Genomic DNA, 26,749 nt, shown 5'->3' on the forward strand with positions numbered 1-26,749 from the left:
ATGCGGTTTTTTTTAATAGATAGAGTGATTCAAGAGGAAGGTTTATATGTATAATAACATCCATTAAATAGTGGAGAAGTACTGTTATTTTTGAGGTTTCTAATGTGATGTCGTAAAAAATTACATTGTTTCCGCTTATATTGCAAACGCAGGCTGAACCCTACGAGTTTTATCAAAATAATGTATTAAGTATTATACACATTGAAAAGGTCTACAGAAAAGTCCGCGATGGTATATGTCTATCTCTTATGGATAACCCACAATAACATTTTTTTGTCATTTACTTTTTACGACAAATAATAGCTAATTTTCGAAGCGATTTTCACCAATACAGCATTAATCCTTAACCAATTAAATACCTTGAATACATTGTTCATTTAATATAGATCTATATGGCACTTTACACCGTATGATTTAAGTGAATATTTTCGAAGATATTACAGATTTAAAAATTGCGGGACGTAGCGTTTGCGGCGGTACCGGCCGGCCGGCCGCTATGTTTTTATATACAACGTTCACAGTTTTTCTGTAGTGTATTTAGTATCAGCATTGCACCCGTGCGAAGCCGGGGCGGGTCGCTAGTAAGCTTATAAATCAAAAACAGTATTGTTTAGTTTAAATTCAAATTCAAATTTCTTTATTTGCAGAATGTAGATTACAAAGATGTTAATGTTTTCTTGACGGTCGTAGCTTCTTCGTCATCTAGAGCAATAGCAATTAAAGCCAATTCTTGAATTGAAAAATCCATCTTTCGTTGTTCATAACACTAGCACGTTAGATCAGAATCACGTCACGGTGCGTATGCGTTTGCTCCACGTTCCCGTTGTGAACGAGGCAATCACGTGCCCGTCCCGCTCACGTCCCGTCCGAGGTATTTTCCCGTCACGTATGCAGCGGCCTTTAGTGTCTTGTCCTTAGATTCTCAAACCACTGAGTGGATATTATCCATTTTGTGCCGTTGTAACTAGTTATAAGTTAATTTTATTTTATTTCTTTTTTATGTATTAATGTGCATCGGTACAAATAAATGTATTTTCTTTCTTTCTTTCTTTCTAATTGGAAAACGGGGTGTGTGTTTTTTGCTCTGAGTTTTTTGATGTTCAAATGTCAATTGTCATCTTATTTGACTTTGACAACCATCATAATATTTTACCTGCGATTTTGGGCTTACGATCAATTTATCATTGTTTAGTGTTTTCGTGGTGATATCGTTGTTATTGTACTAGTTCCAGCTACATTTATTTAAAATGGGCGCTTTAACGAGTAGACAAAATGCAGGTGTAGAAGAAGCTGATGTCGTGTCCAATCATGCTTATAAATATCCCCCGAGATCGGGTAAGAAAATTGACCTTTACTTACGTTTTTACACATTCAGATTTCATCGCTACACAATTGCCTATACATTAATTCATCTCTTTATTCAATTTCTATATTAAATTGTAAGTGGACTAAAGAATCATTAAAAAGCGAATAATCACAATTAAAATAATATAGTTCTTTTATTTTGTTGAAATAATTTTTGATATAATTAGTTAAATTCTGGTGAACCACTTAAACATTACAACTATTTACGTAGTATTTGTAGTGTTCATATTAAAAAATAATATTTCGTTTGAAGGTAATTACTTTGGAAGCCATTTTATAATGGGTGGTGAGAGGTTTGATACTCCACAACCAGAAGCCTATTTGTTTGGTGAAAATGCTGATCTTAATTTTCTCGGCAGTAGACCAACACCAGTAAGTAATAAAAGAAGGAAATTAAAAATAACATGCCATTTATAAATTTTTCAAGGAATTTTAAAACTTATTTGTTTTCATTTATATTTAAAATTAAAAAGAAATTGTGCTAGTTTCTATTCTTTGTTTAACTTATATTTTTCTTCACAGTTTCCTTATCCACCTCCTCAATCAAATGAACCAACAAAAACTCTAAGGAGTCTGGTTAACATTCGTAAAGAATCACTAAGGTTTGTGCGCTGTCCAGAGCCAGTTGGAAAGCTTAGTGATACAAATAAGATAGATGGAGCCATCAAGCCAGTTAATTGTAATACAAAAGGGACGTACTATAATATTGAGTTCACTTTTGATAGTGATGTTAGATGCGCTATTACGGTTTTCTACTTCTGTACTGAGGAAGTCACTCCTACTGGAATTGTGTAAGTTTGTATTTGAAATAACTTAAAACATGATGTTTATTCACAGATAGAGTAGAACTATTTCTCCTATACATATAGTAAAATGGAGAACGTTTTTTTTTTAAATATTAATTTGTTTAGTTTCACATAAGCTTAAGTAAGCAAACTAAAATTTCTGTTGAGTCGTTCATTTATTTATTTAAATGACAGGTTTCTAAATTTCACACATTTTCAGTTATTATCCACGAGATCCATCAATGACGTCACAGACATACCACTACAAGAAAGGTGCCAATCAGCAGTTCTGTCAGATATCACATGTGTTTGATCCTTCTAAATATCCAGAGGAGGATTTAGTGTATAACGCTGACAGGGAGATCATTCCGATAGCTATATATTGTGTGGTGGATGAAGGACAAGATGGTAAGATATTCAAATTCAAATTCAAAAATTCTTTATTTGGAACATAATAACAAATTATACATAAACTTAAATTACGATGACATCCGTAAAAGCATAAGAGCTGTGGCACGGATGCCAACGCCCACCTCCATACATAAAATAAGTTCCATCTTAATAATGTAACAAGTTTAACAATAATATGCAAATTAAGTCGGTTAAAAATAGAAAAAATTATGTTATAAAAAAATTATATATAGATAATTATGTATATCTTTATGTTATAAAGCCGTTATGTTTGTTTACGTAACTTATAGTTTGAATTGAAAAAAATACATTGGATAGAGACCATTTATTCAGGAATAGCTGTGCCCTGTGGTTTTAACCGTATTCCTACGCTCCTGCTGGTCTTAGCGTGATGATATAGAGCCTATAGCCTTCCTTGATAAATGAGCTATCTAACACCAAAAGAATTTATTTATTTATTTTTATTTATTTATAATCTTTATTGCATACAACACAAATACAAATTTCACACACACAGACAGGACATTAGATGCAAAGGGCGGCTTTATTGCTTCAAGCAATTTCTTCCAAGCAACCCGAGCAGCCAATGTATTGGAAAAAAAAAGAAAATTAAGGTAGATTATGTACACAATAGAAAAAAAAAGGACATCACATAAGAATTTTTCAAATCGGACCAGTAGTTCCTGAGATTAGCACATTCAAACGAACAAACACACTCTTCACCTTTATAATATTAAGTATAGATGTGCTGCTGACATTTTTTTATAAAAAAATAATATTCCAATGTTTATAAAAAGTCCATTCTGATGTTTGTGAAGTGCAATATTTTATTAACTAAGGGCCGATTTTTCAATGCTTGGATAAAACTTATCCGTCCAATAAAGTATTGCATGATAATATTAAAATGTCACGTTAACTGTCAAATACGGGCAATTAGAATACGTTTTTAAAATGGTAGTTTTATACATTATTCGACGAATAAGTTTTATCCAAGCATTGAAAAATCGGCCCTAAATAGGGCACATTGTACTTTATGTAAACTGGCCCTTTAAGATTATAATAAAATGTGCATTTATAAACATGTGCAGTTATAACAGATACTGAAACAAATACTATTAGGCGATCTTCACACTGCCCCGCATCATGCTGCATGTTGCATGTCGAAGCACCTACGCGCGTTCCTGCGGGAGTGCAGATCTGCATCATCGTGCGGGTTTTTTGCGCACTCACGCGCGTAGGTGCGTTTGTAGATTCACGCACGGCGGCTCTCATTTATTCGCCGTGGTCGTACAATACTGACGACACGAATCACGACGCGCGGCACTGCGGGATTCGGTGTGCCATACCTTGCGTCTCGCCCCGCACCTACGCGCGGGGATGCATGTTTCTTCGCGTGTATGCGCGTGATCCGCATGTACGCGCGTGGTTGCATTTTCAGTGTGTTGGACTGTGCGTGTTTTCTATACAAACGGAGATACTTACAAGTAACGTTAAACACGCAGTCACGCAACATGCAGCGTGGTGCGTGGCAGTGTGATAATCGCCTTAGATAACATGATATTTAATTATAAATGAATGCATACACAGGAAATATTTTTGTAAAAACATCACAACAAAAGTGCAATGAGTAAAGTTACCAAATTTTAATAATTCAGCCTATTAAAAAACTTAATCAGGTGTAATATTAAACATTTATACGTCTTTTACATTTAATGAATACCATTGATTGGTAGATCTATTTTGGATCTTACTTGAAGCTAATAAGAATTTAATTAATTTGTTAATTTTTCATTTCAGAAATAAGACAATCTCATACAACAATAGCAATTGTAGAGAAACATTCTGACGGTACATATGTATTGAAAGCTCTCAAGCAGAAACTATTTGTTGACGGTCTGTGCTATTTGTTGCAAGAAATTTATGGTATTGAAAACAAAAATTTGGACACTAAGGTTAGTATTCAAGTTATTTTGATGAAATTTTAAGTTCTATAACCTTCCATAAACTTGCTTAAAAATACATTTTCTTAATCTAAATTTCTTAAGAAAATTTTATATAAATTATAAATAAATGTCCTTTAAGGTTGATGTTCCGACCGTCCCTCCATACATTTTTGATTACCTCTAAACACTTAACACAGACACTATTTCTTTAAAACTAATCATTTTATCACTTCTCTATAATGAAATGTGTGCGCGTTCGACCTTTTTAATCAATAATTTACAATATTTACTTAGAAAAACAACAGTAAAATACCGGAAAAATTTGACACTTCTACAGTAGTGTGCGTGACTTTTGCCAAGCGAAACACGACATAAAGCACGACATCTAGCGCATAGACTATATACTTATTACAGATCTAGCGCGTCAATGTCTAAACGAAAGGCGATGTTTAGACATTGACGCGCTAGATGTCGTGCATTCGCGTTCGTTATCTTATGCATAATGAGCATAATTCTAATAAATCAAAGTTCTGTGTAAAAATTGAGTAATTTCATTTCCAATCGTTCAAAGAAAATAACAATAAAATAAAATAAAACTAATGACCTTAGAAACTATGTTTTTTTTTATTTATTACTCATTATTGTTCGTCCGTCGTAGGTCTGTAAACTGTATTGTACACTGAAGGTAAATGGTACTGTAGGTACTTTAGTTCGGCGTCGTCGCTCGTCGGCTTGATATAAAATTACATTCTTGATTTCATTGACACGCGCTATGATTTGCGCGCGGAATTTCTTGTGTTGTGAATTTATTTTTGTATGCTATGCATTTTAATTGATTCAAATTGCAATGTTTCTCTAGTATGCATTTGAGACTATATTGTAAATTGTAATAATTGATCGTGGGTATAGTAATTAATTATTCTAATAACGCAATTAGTAATATATGTATTTTCGGTGGGATTCAAAACAAAAAATTGGCCCGTGATTTTTATGAAATTTCACCACATTGCAAATCACATCAATCATAGTTCATACACATGTATGACGAAAGTGATTAGTATTGTGGCTAACATTGACTCATCAGTTCATCACTGAAACCAGTGATAAATCAGTACCTATATCATATTGTGTTTGAATATTTTTAAACAATGATATAAGTATACAATTATTATAAATCGGTAAACTATCAAAGTAATCACAAACTTGCAAACATTGGTAAAATGTCCAGTAGTTTATGAGCCTATTCATTACAATCAAACAAACAAACAAAGTTTTCCTCTTTATAATATTAGTGTAGACAAACACTATGAATACGATCACGAATGCAAATTCGGGGATTTTCTAATTATTGCTAAATAATAATTGAATTCGTTTTGAAATCCATACTAATATTATAAATGCGAAAGTAACTCTGTCTGTCTGTCTGTCTGTTACTCAATCACGCCTAAACTACTGAACCAATTTGCATGAAATTTGGTATGGAGATATTTTGATACCCGAGAAAGGACATAGGCTACCTTTTATTGCGAAATATGTACCACGGCCGAAGCCGGGCCACTATATAAAAATAATTTTGATTTTCGTACATGTCAATCATTAGTTGTCAATCCTGTCAAATACGGTTGAATACGGTCAAAATATTGTTTGACATTCATGCGTTCAAAAATGTATTTTGTGTAAAATAATTAAAAAGTAAAAATGGTGAATAAACTATTGTCTGTATTTTTTTTAAATCAATTATTGAAAAGTGCAATTAAAGCAGATACATAAAAATTCCTCAAATATTTGTGTTTACGCGTGCTTTCAGAAATTGATAAGGTATTTTCGGTGAGGAAACTAACCAAGAAGGATAGTTCGATTAATTATTTAAAAAAAAATCTCTAAAAATGTAAAAATTCTGACAACTATTTGTCGCGATTTCGTCGACTGCTTCAACAATATTGCGTTGAAATAATATTATAACGTTAAAATTGAAACGGAGGCCCTGGCTCATTCGATTGAACCAAGCTAAATTGCGTTTTGAAGATTACATCCATTTACGCGATGCAATTAGCACAGAGAAGAAGATGCAGAAAATATTGGGCTATTTAGGTGCTTAGGTGCTATTTTACCGGCGACATACACAGGTAGCCCAAGTCATACGCATGAATATGCGCAAGATGCAATGACATATGTTCGTCATTATGGTCGGCCTGGATCTATGTATTCATTACATTTACATGAAATCCAAAATGGATGGAAATTATTCTACTGCTGCGTCCCGGACAATTATCAAGTGATCGGCTCGACATTACCACACGTGTTTTCAAGCAATCGAGTTACATTAGAGCGTATTCGCACTATGCGGGTAGCCGCATTGCGGGTAGCCGTCCGGCAGACCGCAAGCACAATTATGTACGTAATATTCATTTCTATGCGCACTGCGATGCGGCTACCGCAGACCGCACAGTGCGCATAGAAATGAATATTACGTACATAATTGTACTTGCGGTCAGCCGGACGGCTACCCGCAATGCGGTTACCCGCATAATGCGTATACGCTCTTAAAGCAACACATCTTTCGGATTATTCAATGATGGATGTATTCAATCGATCCAGACCGACATTATGTTGTAATAACGAATATGATTGATGGACCGTGTGGCACCATAAACCGTGGTCGACACCAGTTAAAGAATGAAAAGAGTTAATCCGAATGCATCCCAGGCTGCAAAACGTAGTTTAATTCGATAATTTTTCTCTGGCACGTGTATGAAGTAATCAAGTATCTAATTATTGTTTTTTTTTTTATTCTTCTTCCTATACCTATGTGTTATTCATCGAAATAAAATGCTGTTATATATCTTTATTTATTTTGTATCAATGTATTCCATTCATCAAAGCCTAAATTAGTTCCAAGCCCAAAGGTAACACGACATTCATTGACTGGGCGGTACGAAGTTCGCCGGGCCAGCTAGAAAAAATTAAAATTTAAAAAAAATTCAATAAAAAATGTAAAAAATTAAAATTATTTGTTGCGATTTCGTCGACTGCGTCAGCAATATTGCGTAGCTATAAACAAGTTAAATTGTGTTTTGAAGATTGCATCCATTTACGCCATGCAATTAGCACAGAAGAAGATGCAGAAAATGTCGGTATATTGATTATTTTACCGGCAACATACACAGGTAGCCCAAGTGAATATGTGCAAGATGCAATGACATAATAATATGTTCGTCATTATGGTCGGCCAGATCTATTTATTACATTTATATGTAATCCGAAATGGATGGAAATTATTCAACTGTTGCTTCCCGGACAAATATCAAGTGATCGGCACGTCATCACCACACGTGTTTTTAAGAAAAAAATCCGATCACTGATGAGTTACATTAAAGGAACACATCTTTGAGATTATTCAATGATGGATGTATTCAATCGAATGACGAAAATCTGACGTGCAGCATGCACACATTTTAATTTGGTTAGTCGAAAGAATAAAATATATGAGTGTGCGGGGATTGCTAATCCAAACCGATCCAGACCGACATGACGTTTTTTTCACGAATATGATTCATGGACCGTGTGAAACCATCAACCAACAAACACCATGCATGGTTGACAGCGAGTGTACCAAAAGGTATCTACGAAAATTGATGGCAAAGACCATCACAAGCAACGATGGTTACCCACTGTATCAGCGTCGATCGTCTAATGATAATGGTAGAATTATTATCACAACTAAAGTGAAACGAAACGATGGCGTGGTCGATAACAGTTAAAGAATGAAAAGAGTTAATCCATGCTGCACAGCTTATTAAAATTCAATCATTTTTCTCTGAGACGTGTTTGAAGTAATAAATTAAAATACTATTACATATCAATCCATATAAATATTTATTTTGTATCATTGTATTACGTTCATCAAAGCATTAGTTCAGCTAAAAGGTAACACAACATTCATTGACAGGGCGGTACAAAGTTCGCCGGGACAGCTAGTACTCTATAATTTTTAGTGTATAAATAGACATTTATAATGTGGTGCTCATAGAAATCTAAATAACAAGACACTAGAAGTCGTAAGCGTGCGTGACCTTGTCGCCACTCAGGTGATTTGTACATCACCAGTGCATTCGTCACTGTTCAGTTGCTCTGGAGACGTATGAGTGTATACATGGTGTGTTTCAGCAATTCCCATTGCGGAAATTCTTCCACAAGTTGTAATTATACTTATAAAGGAATAATATTTCATCGGAAAATATTTTTTTTTAGAAATAATGCTGTTTTTCCTTAAAATTATAGAATATTTACAAGTATTACGAGTGTCACCATAGTAATCGAAATAACAATGAATGACACAGTCGACCATTCTTATTATCACGTTTGTTCGTATTGGAGCAAAAAGTCTCATATACTTAGGGATGTTATTCTAAAATAAACCGTAAATTCGTGCGTTAGGATACATATTCAAAAGCTTAATTTAATAGATAAGTTAGTTTTCACTAAAATCAAGCTGTCCAATAAAAGGCATAGTTTACTTGTGTGTACTGTTTAGCTTTCGGTTTGAATGTGTTGATTTTGGCGACAGCGGTTTTCATACGAATTATGACATTACAGCACTTCTATGTGTCTTGTTATTTAGATTTCTATGGTGGTGCTCATTTTTTTTGTACTGCTAACGCTATTGTAGGTACCTATTTTCGTTGTTTTATTTCAAGTGAACACGGCCATACAATTTTGTCACGAGCCGCCTATGATTGTAGGTACTTTTGTTAGGCTCCTTCGTCGTCCGCGTCGGCTCGAAAGTTCTTGATTTCATTGTCACGCGCTATGATTTGCGCGCGGATTTTCTTGTGTTGTGAATTTATTTTTGTATTATTATTATTTTTTATTTATTTTTTTATTTTATTGATTCAAATAAAATATTTCACTAGTATGCATTTGAGACTATATTGTATTATGTATAATTTATCGTAGGTATAGTTATTCTTATAACGCAGTTATATTTTCGGTGGGACAATTTGACCCGTGATTTTTCTGAAATATCACCACGTTGCAAATCACATCAATCATACACACGTATGACGAAAGTATAGTGGCTATAATTGACTCATCAGTTCATCACTGAAACCAGTGATAAATCAGTACATATATCATATTTTATTGTGTTTGAATATTTTTTAAACAACGATATATACAATATTATTATAAATCGGTAAACTACCAAAGTACTTCCGAATTTTCAGACAGACAAACAAGTAGTTTGAACACGCAGTTTTCTTATACTAGTAGCAAAAATCAAAACCATAATATTATGTTTCCCTACTATATTTTACTAAAAGTCGAGTGCGTCGAAATCGTAAATAATAATATGTTTTTCACCTTCCTGGTTATTTTCCCATAGTAAATAGTGTTTTAGGTTTGTTGTTGTAGGTAGGAATAATAATAATTATTCTTACATGTTGGTTATGAAATGTATATTGAAATAATTTACTTTTACAAATCATTAGTGATATAAGTTTTGAGTGAAAATGCTCGGATCAGCATAATATTATATGGTACTTCAAATACATGTTTTGATAAAAAAAACAATAGTGTAATAAAATAAAACTGCGTTTTATTGTAATCAATGTTGACAATTTTAAATTCCAAAATTATTGATCAATAAAATAGTTTACACCAACAAATATAACTTTTATTTTTATAACAATCGTTCATAATATAAACCGTAGCAGGTGGCGTTTTGAAGTTCTGTCTACTCATACAGAAAAATGGAAAACTTGTTTTTTTTGTAAACAATTTATTACTCATGTTGTTTGGCAACTCGAAGCGTGGTCGTCCGTCGTAGGTACTTTTGTTCGGCGTCGCGTCGTCGTCCGCGTCGGCTTGATATAAAACATTCTTGATTTCATTGACACGCGCTATGATTTGCGCGCGGAATTTCTTGTGTTGTGAATTTATTTTTGTATGCTATGCATTTTAATTGAATCAAATTGCAATATTTCTCTAGTATGCATTTGAGACTATATTGTAATAATTGATCGTGGGTAGGTATAGTAATTAATTATTCTAATAACGCAATTATATTTTCGGTGGGATTCAAAACAAAAAATTGGCCCGTGATTTTTATGAAATTTCACCACATTGCAAATTATATATTATACAATTACAATTACAATTATTATAAATCGGTAAACTATCAAAGTAATTACAAACTTGCAAAATATGCTTTTCCGAATTTTCAGACAGACACACAATTTTATTAGTTTGTTTTAGCAAAGTAGGTACCTATACCTATACGCTTACGTCGCGCGTCGCGTCGTCGAAAACGGTGCGCCCAGAAACAAACATACTTACCTAATTCAGTTACAATCCTTTTTTTGTTCCGTAATTTATTGTATTTATTCTAATACGATTTTTTTTATTCGTCGGCCAGTTCTACTAGGTATAAAAAGATAAAATTGAAATATAATTATTGTAGCGACAGCCATATTATGTTACTATGTTTTCGTAAATATGTTTTTCACCTTCCTGGTTATTTTCACATAATCTTATCTTATATATAAAAATGAATCGCAAAATGTGTTGGTAAGCGCATAACTCGAGAACGGCTGAACCGATTTCGATCATTCTTTTTTTATTATATTCCTTGAAGTACGAGGATGGTTTTTATGTAGAGAAAACGTAAATATTATGTACCACGGGCGAAGCCGGGGCGGACCGCTAGTATATATATATATAAATGAATCGCAAAATGTGTTGGTAAGCGCATAACTCGAGAACGGCTGAACCGATTTCGATAATTCTTTTTTTATTATATTCCTTGAAGTACGAGGATGGTTCTTATGTAGAGAAAACGTAAACATGTACCACGGGCGAAGCCGGGGCGGACCGCTAGTCTTATATATAAATAATTTGGAAAATCCAAAAGTGCACGCCTCATAATTTTTTTTTAATAAATATTTATTAATTATTATTTTTGTTTATTTAATAACAATTAAACCACATCGAATCAGACCCTGAAAAATGAAAGGGTTCTATTCCTGAGCATACTCAAGCGTAAGAGAAAAAAAAAGACTCGATTAGTAAAGTATTTCGGTCGCTATCGTGTTAACAAGAAAAAGGATCCGCACATACAGACACACGGACGTCCAAGACAGAACTTTTTTAAACTGTTTTTTAACTAGTTTAAATAACAAAAATGACATCAAAAATATCATGAACGTTAAAAATAGTGTTTTTTCTTAATATGTGTGTGTACATGTATTATCTTACAAGTGCAATGTATGATACATAAAGACATTTTAAGTTTGAAAAATCAGATGTTTTGCGCGAAGTGACAGTAGTACCCACCTCAACGCTTCGCTTATGAGGCGTGCAAAATGAATCGCAAAATGTGTTGGTAAGCGCATAACTCGAGAACGGCTGAACCGATTTCGATAATTCTTTTTTTATTATATCCCTTGAAGTACGAGGATGGTTCTTATAGCTAGAGAGCTAGTTAGTTTAGTTTTAGTGCAGTGGCAGTGTAAATGTTGTTGTTGAGGTTATGTAAATTTAACACTTTAGTTAACTACCAAGATATAAAGAAATGAGGATAGGACACAATAACTATTGGTTGAGGTATTTATAAACTCATAATATACTTTTAAAAAAATCACGTTTTAATAAATTTCTAGAATTAAATTAGAACAGCTGATTCAAAATAGCCTAAAAAATCTTAATAATAATAATTACGCTTCACAGCAAGAAGAAATGTACCATATGTACCCGCACAAAGTCGATATTGTGTTGCCTACCGTTCGACTCAATGGCTAGGGTTGTAACTACCTTTAATAATTATTACCAAACTAATAAACCGAGTGATGCGAAATAACCATAATTCTTTTAGAGTTTGATAAAATGATCAGGCAGGTATTTTCTTTAATCCTCTGAATTCTCGGTTACTAAATTGTATCGTTGAAATTATTCTTAATCGCGTAAATTTAATAAATAATCATATGGAAAACACTTTTCATTTGTTTTTTTACTTTCACGCCCAACTACTATACAATAATTACGTTGTTTCGGTATTTTGACGAGAAAACGCAGGAAACATCCGTTGTATCATTTTAGATAGATTGTATATTTTGTATCTGTAGAATTGAAATCAAAGCTATGTATATGTTGTCTCCATTCTTTTCTTATCGGATTGTTGATCCCAATGCGAATGCGTCACTTAAATTTTATAAAAGTCAATTAAGAACATCAAAAATAAAGTGATACGTAAATATTTCACAGTGCAATATATTATGTAATTAATAATAATTATATATTTATGAAAAAATAATTACATCAGATTTAATAATAGCAATTGTTTTGAATGTACATAATATGAATAAATGATTACATCATAATAGTAATAATCACAATTGTTTTATTTCCCATTTGTTGCAACCCTAGCATATTTTCATGTAGCAGCAGAAGTACCTACACTGGCGGCGCGGCGGCATCGTGCGACATCAAAGGCATTGCCTTACTAGGTAAGTTTATAATGACTCATTTCTTTTATTATATAATTTACGTTTTACTTTTACAGAATCCGATTCAATGGATTATGAAGACGAGTCACACAACGCCATACGATAGTGATGATGAATGAACATTTCAATAAATGCATGCGTGTTTTTTTATGTTGTTTTGTAATTGTTAATTGTTTCTTAAATAAAGAAATAAACTAAATATTTAAATGATGATTTGTTATTTGCAACACAACTTTATATTTGAGATTCTTTACAAATGTATATTTAGTTTTGTATCATCAAATTTATAAATTTTATTCCATAGTTTTCAAAATTAAATGTAAATGACCATAAAAACATTAATAAAGTAAATCATTGATGTAAGGTCAGGGAACGTAATACATATATACATCTGACCATGTAGAAGCTAAGTCTTGTTGACTGCTGAAGTCTGTAAAGTTTTGTTGTCTGCTGAAGTCTGTACGCAATGAAAATGTCTGCCGTTTCGAAAATAAGTTTTTAAGACCCTAATAAATAAAATATATGAATGGCAGATCTGGTCAAATACTTTCAAAATTGTATTTTTTTCAGCACTTTCATAAGTGTCTGCCAGAATGTTATCCGCGTGATAATGGTCTGCCATTGTTATTTTCCGATAGTAATAATAATCTATTTTCAAATATCAAAATGGCAGACGTGGTCAAATGGTTTCAAAGTTCGCCAAAAATTTCCACCTGTCTTACCTAAGCGCGCGCCCCGTCCACCACTCTGGGCTTAGTGACTCCTCATCTCATGTATAGTAGGTATAGGGGAATCAACACACAAAAATCCAGGTCTGGTCAAATACATACAGGTAGCTTTGCGCTAGCTCTCTAGCTATTACTTCTTATGGAGAGAAAACGTAAACATGTACCACGGGCGAAGCCGGGGCGGACCGCTAGTAAATAATAAAATAATAAATAGTGTATTAGATTTGTTATTGTATCTTGTATACCTACGAATAATTATTCTTACGTCTTGTTGGGAAATGTTCAAATACCTACCTATTGAAATAATTTACTGTTACAAATCATTAGTGTTATTAGTTTTGAGTGAATAGGCATGGATCAGAAATTCAGAATATAATATGCTACTAACTACTCAAATACATACATGTTTACACAACAAACACCACTGACCTCTATAACTATAAGTTATAGAGGTCAGTGACCGTCAGTGACAAACACTATGGATACCTACGCTCGCGAATGCAAATTCGGTGATTTACTAATTATTGATACCTAGTCATTGAATTCGTTTTGAAATAGCCTGTACTTTGTAATTTTTAGTGTTATAGACATTTATAAAATGTGGTGCTCATTTTTTTGTAATAAATCATCCCGAACGCTATTGTATTTTCGTTGTTTTATTTCAAGTGAACACCTATACAATTTTGTCACGAGCCGCCTCTGGCCTCTGGGTGAAATAAACAAGTCAAATGATTTTTGTTCTAATTGTATTTTGGTAGTAGTTTGTTTAGAATTTACATTACCATTGTTTAATTTTTATTTTGTATTTGCAGTAAAATAAAAAGATGAAAAACTTCATTAGGTATATTGTACGACACCTCACTCTGAATCGCGCTAGCGAAATTTTTTCTTTACAGAGCACATATACAACTTTCGGACAATCTTCATTGAGGCCGGCCGGCAAATCGAGTATGTCGAGAAACTTCACTTATTCGATGGAGGTATTCTACCTTCCTTCCTCCACAGTTGTGGGACCCCGACGTGCATTGAACACGCAGCTTTCTGATACTAGTAGCTAAAATCAAAACCACAGATATGTCTGTGATCAAAACCATAATAATATTTTTACCTATTATTTTACTAAAAGTCGAGTGCATCGAAATCGTAAATATGTTTTTCACCTTCCTGGTTTTTTTTCCATAGTAAATAGTGTTTTTGATTTGTTGTTGTATGAATAATTATTCTTACTTGTTGGTTATGAAATGTATTTTGAAATAATTTACTTTTACAAATCATTAGTGATATTAGTTTTGAGTGAAAATGCTTGGATCAGCATAATATCATATTTGCTACTTCAAATACATGTTTTGATAAAAAAAAAACAATAGTGTAATGTAGGTAATAAAATAAAACTGCGTTTTATTGTAGGTAATCAATTTTGACATTATTTATTTCCCAAAATTACAATAAAATAGTTTACGCCAACAAATATAACTTTTATTTTTATAACAATCCTACTTCCTACTAATGCGAAAGTTCATACATGTTTCAAAAGAAAAACTTTTACTTTTACTATTATTTCAATTTATCCGGTTTAATTAAGACTTAATATTGATACATATGATCATTATAAATACAAATAGGAATTAACAATATAACGAATACGTGGCACAACTAAAATTTTACCGATACCACCCGTGGTCATTCTCCTTTGTGGGTCATTTGTAACAGGATGGCGGTTCTACAGCGAAAAAAGAAAAATGATGGTCAGAACGCTGATACCGGATACCTTAAGATACTGTAATATAAAATATTACTAGATTAGATAAAATATTATAGGTAGTATCTTCACCGTGTGTGACGCGCTTTACATTCACGCCATCTAGAGTTAAATCTTTATCATTTTTGTATACGTCTGTGTGTGTAAACGACCCTGTATGCAATGACAGATGTTAAAACGCATAATTTTACCGAATTGGGTGGATTTTAAGGCAATGATATAACATATTTCAATAAAATATAATATTCAGTAACCGCCATGACTATTCCTAGGTTTGATGACTATTCCAATTACGCAAAAACTCAAATAAACTAGAAATGTAGAATTCAGCGCCATCTAGCGGGATATTGGCTGGGAACAGATCGTTGCAATCACCTTAAGTGTACAACCTAGCACAATTGTCCCATGAAAAAAATATCAAAGAATAATTTAAATTTGTTTTTCCTTGTTCATATGTGTACTTACTCAATAAACAATAATTTTTATTTATTCATTTACTTCACCATCAGCCAACATCAGACGAAGAAACAGAAGATGGAGGTTCCGAGTGTGTTATTTGCATGTGTGACGTCCGCGACACACTCATATTACCCTGCCGCCATCTTTGTCTCTGCAACTCATGTGCGGACTCGCTGCGGTATCAAGCGAACAACTGCCCGATATGTAGGGCGCCGTTCCGCGCCCTGTTGCAGATTAGGGCGCTGCAGCGGATTACCAATTCGCCTACGTCGCCCGCTTTACTGCCCGCTGCCAGTCCACCTGATGTGAGTAATTTTTGTGATGAATGATGAAGTGGAATTTTTATGTTGCGTATTAGGAATATGGAAATTAAAAAATTGAACAGTGTTTGTGAATGATGAAATTGTTTATATAAAATTTACAAATCAGTATAATTATTAAAGTGTGATCTACCATCATAAGTTAAACGAAGACAGTAACAATATTTTCTGAAAAAAATAATTTATTACATCTTATTTACTACAACAGCAATTACGTTAAAACTTAAAATAAATCACTACGTCGCGGTCGTTAACAATCACGCTGCTTTTGCAAAGCGTGTGATAAAATTCGAATTTCCAACATTCGAATTTCGAACGAACTTAGCATTCCCAAACATTCCAAACTCCAGGGCAGCATGGAGAACATCCCCGCGGGCTACGAGCCGGTGTCCCTGATAGAGGCGCTGAACGGTCCGCGCCCCCGAGTGAACCCCGTCCCGGCGCCCGCCCCCGCGCCCGCGCCCCTCGCCCCAATGGCGCCCCTCGCGCCCCTCGCCCCCGCTATAGCCAGCCCTGATACGGATACGTCGCAAGTGAGTAAGGATACCGTTTTAGTTTAAATCAGTATAAAGGCATGGTTTAACTTTAGTACAGAGGTTTAAACTTGTCTTTATCTGTTTTCCTTGTATATGGTTTAATGTTAAAACATGTTTTGTTATAAGATTTTTACTTAGTCCATGGTTTTATTAAATTAAAGACACGGTTTTTACTTTTAGTTAGTCCGTGTTTTGTAATAAGACAGAAATTTTGCGATCTACTAATCTTTGAAATTTTTGGATAATCACATTGCATACTATTCCTTTTAATCCGTCAGTCCTCGGATCACAGACACAATAGAAAATCTATTGTGTCTCGGCCCGATCGGGCCGCTCGGTGGTCAATGGGTTAAATATTCCAAGGTTTTATAACACGCTTTGACGCATAATATTTTTTCTGATTTAGGTATCTTGTAACCACCAATCCTTTTTTTACTTAGCTAAACTAGTATTTAGCATTTGTCACATTCGTTTTTTTACCTCAAATATCTTTATTTAACATTGTCATAATATGATATATACAAATTACCTATACCATACCATTAAACCCTATCTTCAAACGTATTTATTCATCTGTGAATCAACCGCATGTATGTATGTGTGTCCGTCAGGCGGCGGAGGTGCTGAACCGCTGCGTGGTGGAGCGCAGCTCGTCCACCAGCCTCGCCAGCCGTCGCAGCAGTTCTGTGGATAAACGGGATAGACACGCGCCGCTCACACCCGAGGTATACACACAAACATACACACATAAATACACACAAGTACGCATGTACACGCACGTTTTCACGGATTTCATATACACGCACAAACAACTCACACTCACACACGCACATATACCGTTACACGCACGCACATATCCTTACACGCACGTAACACACACGCCCACAACACACACACGCATAAACACTAACTCACGTAAACATACGCACGCTTCTTGAACAAACGCAGAACACACGTACGCATAAACACTCACGTACACACAAGGACACTACAACGACAACCTTGTAGGTATTTCCTGATATATATTCCTATACCCATAGATCAACTTCAAAAGCACTTGCGTCATATATGGGGTATACAGGGTGTAATCGTTAAGTGTGCACAAGTGATTATTCCGTAACTATTGCAGATATCAAGAAACTTTAAACTGATATCAAAAGTACTTAACCTAATGAGTAAAATGGCCATAATAAATTTTTAAAAATAAAACGAGAAATATCCAACATAATATGTTTGAAAAGTAACATTTCTTAGAGAATTAACAAGCTTTTGTTTATTTTTCCAGTTTCGTATGTCGGTTCTGTTAGCGCGCGAACAGGGAGGTGCGCTGTATTCCCACAGCAGCAGTGTGCCTGAACATCTTGCCAACTGTAAGGTGTGTTATAAATTTGAAATAACTATAATTTATAAATTCAAACATTCTGTACTACCCTTACTTTCCCGTTGATTTTTATGTCGAAAATGTTCTGGTCTTTTACAGCCGTACAAATAAAAACTTACTTATTCAAACCTTATGCAATGCATAGATATGATAAGAATAAATAAAGAATAAGGATGTCATAGTTTCTTACAAATAAATTTGGAATAACGTCGATGTAACTATGGTCACGCTATGCAATAGGCGCGGAGCGGCAACGTAGCAATTCATTCACAAAATTATGAAAAACATTGAAATTGTCTACGGTTAAACCTTGGTGCTGTCATTTTGACGCTCGTTTGACTTCGTCGAATTTGTTGTGAAGTTTCATCATACGATGTTCTGTTTATTTATTTTTTAAATATTTATTTGAAATAATTTAAATATATCATTAAATATGCAAGCAAATGAAAGAGAACCCTATTCAATATCCGGAGAACAGAAGATAAACCCACCCTTGAGATAGAGAGTTGCCAAATAACTGGTACTCAAAACCTAAGCTCAAACATACAACTCCAAGCTTATAAGATTTATATTTTCAACGAAAGTTTATATTATTGTGTTAAGTTTAGAAATAAGTGTTTTATGTATGTATGGTATGGCGCATGTCGTAAATAAATAAATCATTATAAATATCAAAAGGGTTTTTCATAATTTCGTATATTTTGACATTTCATACTAAATTTTCCATTTCAATAGGTACGTAATGAAATTATTAATTTGCTCAACTTTTTCTACTTCTCGTATTACTCTCATTGCTATTATCTCAAATTTAGATTGAAAATAGGTTCTAAAACTTGTAAAACACAGCACAATGTACTAAAAATACGTTATAACTCAGTTATGTCAGACTTATACTAGGGTGGTAGCCGGAATAAGGACGAAATAGCATTAGTTTGAATTTATTACGAAGTTATACTAGATTTCATTTATAACGTGTTTATTTGTATGATTTTTCCTTATTCTTAGTTTATTCTTTTCATAAAATGTTATAACTCGTTTATTTGTACGGCTGTTAGACTTTTTAACGATTCTCAGAATTCTTATATAAAATATTGATTTTGTTTGCATATTTTCTATACTAATAATATAAAGAGGAAAGGTTTGTAATTATGTATGTATGTATGGTTTTCACGCATTAACTACTGGACCGATTTTGATGAAATTTGGCACAGACAATAGACCCTGAGAAAGAACATAGGCTACCTTTTATTGCGAAATATGTACCACGGGCGAAGCCGGGATGGACCGCTAGTCATTTATATATTTGTAACGTAAAATGTTTTCTTTTTCTTTCCTTGTTAAGAAAAATGTTTGTGTTTCAAATTGTTAGAATCTTTAGTAGTCTTAGTAATAAATGCCACATACAGTGATTTCTATTTATAATGCAAATACCGCATTCCAGAGCTCCCTAAACTCCGTGCATCACTCCGAAGAGGAGAGCTGCTGTTCCGGGGAGGTGGTGAGGAGCGACGCGGGGGAGGAGGTCGAGGGGGAGGGGGAGGGGGAGCCCGACAGCGAGACCGAGAGGAGGTCGCCGCTATTGACACACGTGCATAATGGGGTGAGGTGGTGTTTGAAAATGGAAATAGGAGGGGGGGGGGGGATAAAATGATAATAAGTTGCCTTTTAACCCATTGAGCCCCAAACGGCCCGATCGGTCCACGACACAATAGATTTTCTATTGTGTCTGTGATTCCGGGGCCTGAGTTATTACATTTATGTTGAGAATGATATTTACTTATTAATCTTTCAAGTTGATGTGATGATGCTTACTACCCTTTTAAATTATAGGTATTTTTAAGCCGATCTTAGCAGGATATGAATAAATAAGCATATAAGACAATCAATAGTTTTCTTATAAATGTGCATGTAATGTTTCCAACACATATAAAAAAAAATATTTGTTTGTATCGTAATCGATACAAAAAAAATATTTTTTTGTTGCATAGAATTTATATAAACAAATTTATATTACGAAATTTAAAATAACAACGGTTGTTGTAAAAAAGCTTTATAACTTGTTATAAAAAAGCTCATTTTTGCTATTGGTTATAGTTTTGTTTAAATGACCATCAGAGCGTATATTTACAGAGATATTCACATTGTTATTTCGCAGATAGTGAAATCGAACGGAACTGTACGCACGGGAGCTGCGGGCTCGGAGGGGGCTCCTGCACTTGCTCATATCGATGATGATGAGCCTGACGTACAACATTGTGAGTATATGCTTTTATTTGTTAACTAGCTTACCGCCCGCGGCTTCGCCCGCTTGGTCTAAAACCTAATAAATTATATACTAAAACCATCCTCTTGAATCACTATTAAAAAAAACCGCATCAAAATCTGTTGCGTAGTTTTAAAGATTTAAGCATATAAAAGGACATAGGTACATAAGGACAGAAAAAGCGACTTTGTTTTATACTATGTAGTGATTACGAGCTTATGATCGTGCCTACCTGTTGAACTCGGATAATAGGCATGACGAAAGATTTTGAAATCCTCTTCCATAATGTGTGTATACGTTTACTATACAAGAAAAACCCTATATTTCGGTAATATACTTAAATTTAACGAAGATAAAAGCCATTTTTCAAAAAATATTTATTAACTGTGCCAAAACAGCTCACAGGTGTCATGGCGTAGGCGTGACGTCAAACTTTGGTAAATACGTAATTATTTGTACGCATTGCGAAGAAAATTAAAAAAGTCTTTATTTAATATGTGTTATAGAAACGAATTTCAAAATTTATGAGTGGTGTGCAGTATTGCAGTATGAATCCACATAAAAATAATGCTCAAAAATGTGTTAGTAATTATTTCAAGCGAGAAATAATAAGAAATGATTGTATAAAGTTGGTGCGGAGAACCCCGAACCACGTATTCGTGAATTCGCAATTGTATTTCTGTTCTGAGTCGATAAAGCATACGTGAAACAATAGAAAATAAATAAAAATGCGTATTCTCAACATATTCATAACAACAAAACACATCTGACGCGAGTTGTTTACTTAAGCGTGACGTCACGCGTGTTTTAGTCAAAATGGCTAACTGCAGAATTTCAATGTTTTATTTTATTGATAATCTCATTAATCTTAATGGTTTTAAGATTTCTAAGTCACTATATTGAATTAATTTATTGTACATTTTCCCTTAAAAACACTAATACGATCATTTATGGATACTGTCGTCATGCCTATTCTCTGACCACATGCTCAAGATAATTATAGTTCAATTTATAAAAAAATGTTAAATAGAAAAGTTGTAGAGAATTTAATTCTCGACAATATTGATAATAATAACACATAGCGTAAGACCCATAGAAAAAGAGAAAATCGATTTTTGTGACCTTTGACCCCTGATTTTAAAAGTTGCGACTACCCGATTATATGTGAATTTTGAGAACAGTGCTAGGATTTTGAAATATAAGTTTTAATGTGGTAATATACTGGGTATCTCGATTTCCGACCCCTGAAAATGACTGGTCTATACATAACATTTAATTTTGTCATAATATATTGTATTATCAAACAGAAAGATTGTGCGGTTTTGGCGTATAAAATATATTTTATAATAAGTTACTAAGCTAAAACAATTATTAATGCTTGTTCGAATATATATTATGCTATATCCGTAGATCACAATTATTGTAGTTATTTATGGGCCAAAATATGCTTAGAAGTTCAAACAATATTATTATATTGTACTAAGCTATCATTTCATTTAGTCTAGGCAACAAAACAGTAGATCCCAGCAAGCATTCATTTTGTTTATAATAATTTATTGAAATAATATAAAAGAGAACGGACTCTGAAAAGCTACGGGTGAAGGCCAAATATGAAGGAAATTATACAATTACCAAGATATATTATTATATATAAATTGCCCGATTACATATTATAAAATATTTAACGCATTAATCGATCTTAGTTATGGCAATGGAGCGAAAAACTTATTAAAATTAGCACTAAAACAAAAAACTATGGTTCAGTTTTGCAAGCATGTATATCAGATAACAAACAGCAAAGTACCGTCATTGTAAAACGAGCTACCCCTAAGAGCTTAAGGTTTAATTTACCTAACCAATAGAATTAAGTAACAACTAACAAAAACCTCGCCACTGTAAAACGAGCTCTACAACATAGAGCTTAAGGTTTAAATACACATAATATGGTAACATTATTATAAAACAAGTCCATTATAAAAAAGAGCTCTAGTCCGAAAGGTTTAAGGTTCAAAAGACCTACACAATATAACAAGGTAACAAATACAAATAACATGCCAACCTAAAACGAGCTCTATCCAATGAGATAAGATCTACTATACCTGTATAATGCAACAAGGTAACAACTATCAAAAACACGCCACACAAAAACGAGCTCTATCCCAAAGAGCGTAAGGTCTAATACGTGTTGTCGCACGCACGCAGCGGAAGGCCCGCGGCCGGACGCCGAGTCGCCGGCGGTCGCCGAGGACTCGGACTATTTCACGCCGGAGGACACTAACACGACCATACTCACTGTGCCCAAGCCGAATGCAGTAAGTGCGCGCTCGGTTGCTAGCCCGTACGGTGTAGATTTAAAAAAAGAATGTAAAAAAGAAAAAATTGATTAAAAATAATATTCAGTTGCTCTGTTGTTTTTGGTCTATCCCAATGTGTGCTACACTGTATTGTCTTACAACCGAGTGCTGTAGTGACGATGTTGTTGCTAAAATCTAATGTAATAATAATGAAGTAAACATTTTATTTGAGTCGTGCTATTTGAATTTTGAAAATAATCTAATTTAGATTTTGGCAACACAATACGTCAGAATCGTTGTAGGTTTGACTTCACCAGCTTCATCGCCGAACATTATTTTTGTGTTGGTATTTTTGTTTATTATTTTAATGTTTTATTTGTCATGTGTTTTAGTTTCAGCCTTTGTAACTAGATGCGCGCCATTTTGTTTTTAACATCTGTGCTCAGTAGGTGCGGGTGTGTGTTGTAGTTAGTTTAATCTGTGGTAACGAGATGATTTGTTACAGGAAATAGGACCCAAGATGGCGGGCGAATGCGCGCCACAGCGTTGGGCTTTGCCGCATCATGTTACATCATTGCCTGGTATGACGATGCTTTTTAATAATTTTTCTTTTAATTCATATTAGAATTTAAAGAAATTTTTAATGTTTTGATTATATTGTTTAAAGATTAATTAATAATAGATATTCGATATTTTTATACATTTTTATGTTATAGCAGACTTTATCATCAATATAAGTATTAACAAAATCAATCTATTGATTTGTCAGATTTTCTCCAAATGCCTTCAGCTCTAAAGCAATAATTTCAACAACAAGTGACCTTTAAATTATTTAAATGCCAGTTCTAAATGATTATTTTATATGGCAACCCAAAACAGGTACCCCCTTATCGCAGTCCAGCGTACGTTCGTCCGGTGACTCGTACAGTTCAACATCATCAACCCGCCAGTTGCTAACCGCCGCTCCGCTCACGGCTGACACTCCTTGTTAAGGCCGTGTACGCGGTCCGTGCGCTGTTTGGCTCAAATATGTGATTTTTCAAACCATATTGTCCATCAACCACTTATCTTACAAACATATGAATTACTAATAATTTTAGGAAATTTTATTGTCTATGTAGTTAGTTAAGAGTTTTTTTCAATTAATACAGTATTTCTGAATACCATCAAGATAACTGAGCCGATGATTACTTGATTTCACTTTTAGTGTCAATTTCGAAGCTAAAAATATCTGAAATTGCTGACAGATCTAACACACAATTATTTTTAACTGACTGCAAAAATCCTTATTAAAATAGTTAGTTAAAAGATTTTTTTATTTTGGACTCCTAACTTACGAAATTAAAATCCGAACAATGTGAATTTTTTTAGAAATTATAGTCGACAAAATGATTATTTTCACCAAGATATTTGACTTTATTGAATATAATTTATACATATTGCAATAAAAGAATGTCTTACTTATAAGATAAAATTTAAAAAATCAACTAAGGTACCTCTATTATTTTTCTACAAATTTTTTTAAAGTACTATAAAACACTGCGCGCGACCCGATTAAAATCAGTCGGCAGCGAGCCTTTCCAGAGAGAAGACATGTTGCTCGGCGCTCTCCTGCGGACCTATGCTGTTCATAGTAAAAGGATAGCGCAAGCCGCGATCTATCGTAATAGATCGCGGAGTTTTTGACTTGCGTTAAATAGAATATGCGCTCTTAACTTACATAACATGCGATATATTTGTAAAAAAAAAACATTTTAATAAGTATTAAGTTTTGACAGTTGGTCATTTTTTATCTGTACGTAGTTTATAATATATGTATATAATTTAATCTATGCATATTTGAGGGCAGAGGAAGGTTTTTATTTTCTTTAAAATGTAATGTACATAAAGAGGTAAATGTTATTGATATTGCTTCTGACGCAATTATATTTTATTTTATAAGTTATCGTCTAAAACGGAGTAAGACAACTGATAACAATACTCTTTGCTTTGTTTTGATTTTTTTTTACTTTGGTATTATGTACTTCGAATTTTTAAAGAAGGAATTTAAACTTTTTAATTCAGCGCACCTTATTAATTACAACTAGCGCCATCTTGGAGGCCCATTTATGATGTGGCTTCTTACTCGTTTCTCCTTTAGGGATACCTTTAGAGAATATCATCAAATTCATAATTATTATAATATTAATGTAAAAAACTGTCGTTTAGAAATGTTATTTTCCCAAAATAGTGCAGCATCACAGAAAATTCTCATAAGATTAACAGCATATAGTAATTTGAAAATGGGCTCATTGGTGTACAATTCTACATCACAACATTATGTTCCCATTATTGTTATTTTTTTTATGGAAAGACGTAGAGAAATTATTTTACAACCGACTTCAAAAAAGGAGGAGGTTCTCATGACGGGTATGGTATCCTAGAACTTTGGACTGGGTGAATCGATTTTGATGATTCTTTTTCTATAAGCTATGACAATTTGAAGACGGTTTAATGTGTTGTAAAAAATATTTATTTAAATAATGATTTATTTAAACTAGTATTGTAAAATATATTCTGCAAAATGCGATGGCTTCAGAGTTGTTAGAGCAGCTCTTAATAACATCATGACTCTGAGATAACACTTATATTATCAAACTGGGTTTCTTTTATCAAAATATGTATATGTTGAAATACCCAAGAAATAACCCTGTGGTTTTCATCACCACAAATTAATTAAGCATTTAATCTTATTTTTCTGTTTATTGAGAAATCGTCATCACAATGTTATATGTTATTTTATAAACACTCATTTGCTATAATGGTGTTGTAATTAAAAAGTATTAAAATAACAAATATTTTTGAAGTGAAACTTCTTTATCGGGGTTGGAAAAAAATTTAGTGTAACATTTTTTCGTTACGCGTGACATTTTTCCGTTACGCGCCATCTTTGATTCGACGTATTTCTTTAAAGTTGCTTAAACTTAGTAAATTATTTTTTGAAAAATAAGGTCATAAAGAAGTTTCACTTCTTACGTGTGTACACTAGTACACGCACACATTTTTTTAAATTTATATAGGTAGGCTATAGCAAATTAAGTAACTAGGTTAATTTTATTAGAAAGTTTATTAAAGTTAAGGCTAATTTGTGTATAGTTATAAAATATTATTTCTTTTCATTATTTAACAATGCGGTAGATAAAAATACTTATCAATCGTCAATATCAATATTTAAATTTTACCAATGAACTCTGTAAAAACACGCCAGTACTCTTATTATGATTATGACTCATTAAAACAAATTACCAATTTATTGCATCAGATTACATTGTTATTTGAGAAATCTACGATGCGATTAGATTTTTTATTTTAAGAATAGTAAGTATGTATATAAAATCTACAGATTATCAGAATATTATACAAAATCTATAGCCTACTTATTAATAAAAATTGTATCATAAAATAATCGACAAACGACTATTAACTACTATCAGTATCCGCATCTTTTTCAAATACTGTAGCTGTGTTGAAATTTTAGCGTAAGTTTCATCATAATTATTACGAAGAATAGTATCTAAAAATGTAATTTTTTTAAACTTTACTCTCTCGACTGATAAAATGTATCATTCCTTGACTTCAGTGAATCTCAACATTGTAAGTACCTAGCTATGTCTATATTTAAATAAACGGTGATAAATATGAATTTAATTTGGTATTCTTTATTTCACCCCAACCAACCCCATGCACTAAGAATACATAAAAGATTGTATAAGTAGACTTAATTCGTTACGTAAAATTTTGTGCATATTATTTACATAGTAAGATGAAATGTTCATGTATTTGTGACAGTGGCTTTTTGCACGCCTCATAAGCGAAGCGTTGAGGTGGGTACTACTGTCACTTCGCGCAAAACATCTGATTTTTCAAACTTAAAATGTCTGTATGTATCATACATTGCACTTGTAAGATAATACATACACACACATATTAAGAAAAAACACTATTTTTAACGTTCATGATATTTT

At 33.3% G+C, this 26,749-nt stretch overlaps 2 protein-coding genes across 4 annotated transcripts in view; both read left to right on the forward strand.

Moving 5' to 3' along the window:
- Git (ARF GTPase-activating protein GIT1) overlaps nucleotides 1-26,749 on the forward strand; it is a 109,881-nt gene that overhangs the window by 59,918 nt on the left and 23,214 nt on the right. The window lies entirely within an intron of this gene.
- On the forward strand, nucleotides 1,132-23,737 carry Mrgn1 (Mahogunin ring finger 1). 3 transcript variants are annotated; one of them, XM_089698868.1, is made up of 14 exons: nucleotides 1,132-1,335; nucleotides 1,619-1,737; nucleotides 1,888-2,156; nucleotides 2,371-2,558; nucleotides 4,359-4,513; nucleotides 16,002-16,256; nucleotides 16,622-16,804; nucleotides 17,419-17,532; nucleotides 18,093-18,182; nucleotides 19,630-19,788; nucleotides 20,344-20,443; nucleotides 22,654-22,763; nucleotides 23,251-23,326; nucleotides 23,625-23,737. In XM_089698868.1, exons 1-14 carry the CDS (start codon nucleotides 1,248-1,250, stop codon nucleotides 23,735-23,737), a joined length of 2,019 nt encoding a protein of 672 aa, XP_089554994.1. In that variant the 5' UTR covers nucleotides 1,132-1,247. The 3 variants fall into 3 exon arrangements, 1 of the variants encoding a protein (XP_089554994.1); XR_016316045.1 differs by lacking the exon at nucleotides 22,654-22,763 and having other exon boundaries at nucleotides 1,133-1,335; nucleotides 23,642-23,692; XR_016316044.1 differs by lacking the exon at nucleotides 22,654-22,763 and having other exon boundaries at nucleotides 1,133-1,335; nucleotides 23,625-23,689.

The sequence above is a fragment of the Colias philodice genome, chromosome 9 (genome assembly GCF_061535455.1).
Source record: "Colias philodice isolate Cphi_HAF_F1 chromosome 9, ilColPhil1 Martin Lab GWU primary, whole genome shotgun sequence".
Lineage (NCBI taxonomy): Eukaryota > Metazoa > Arthropoda > Insecta > Lepidoptera > Pieridae > Colias > Colias philodice.

What these genes read in the sequence shown, in the direction of transcription:
- Mrgn1 (XM_089698868.1), top strand. Translation starts at nt 1,248, where the DNA reads ATGGGCGCTTTAACGAGTAGACAAAATGCAGGTGTAGAAGAAGCTGAT. An exon ending in TAAATATCCCCCGAGATCGG is followed by an intron (nt 1,336 to 1,618) that starts GTAAGAAAATTG and finishes TTTCGTTTGAAG; the next exon opens with GTAATTACTTTGGAAGCCAT. An exon ending in TCGGCAGTAGACCAACACCA is followed by an intron (nt 1,738 to 1,887) that starts GTAAGTAATAAA and finishes TTTTCTTCACAG; the next exon opens with TTTCCTTATCCACCTCCTCA.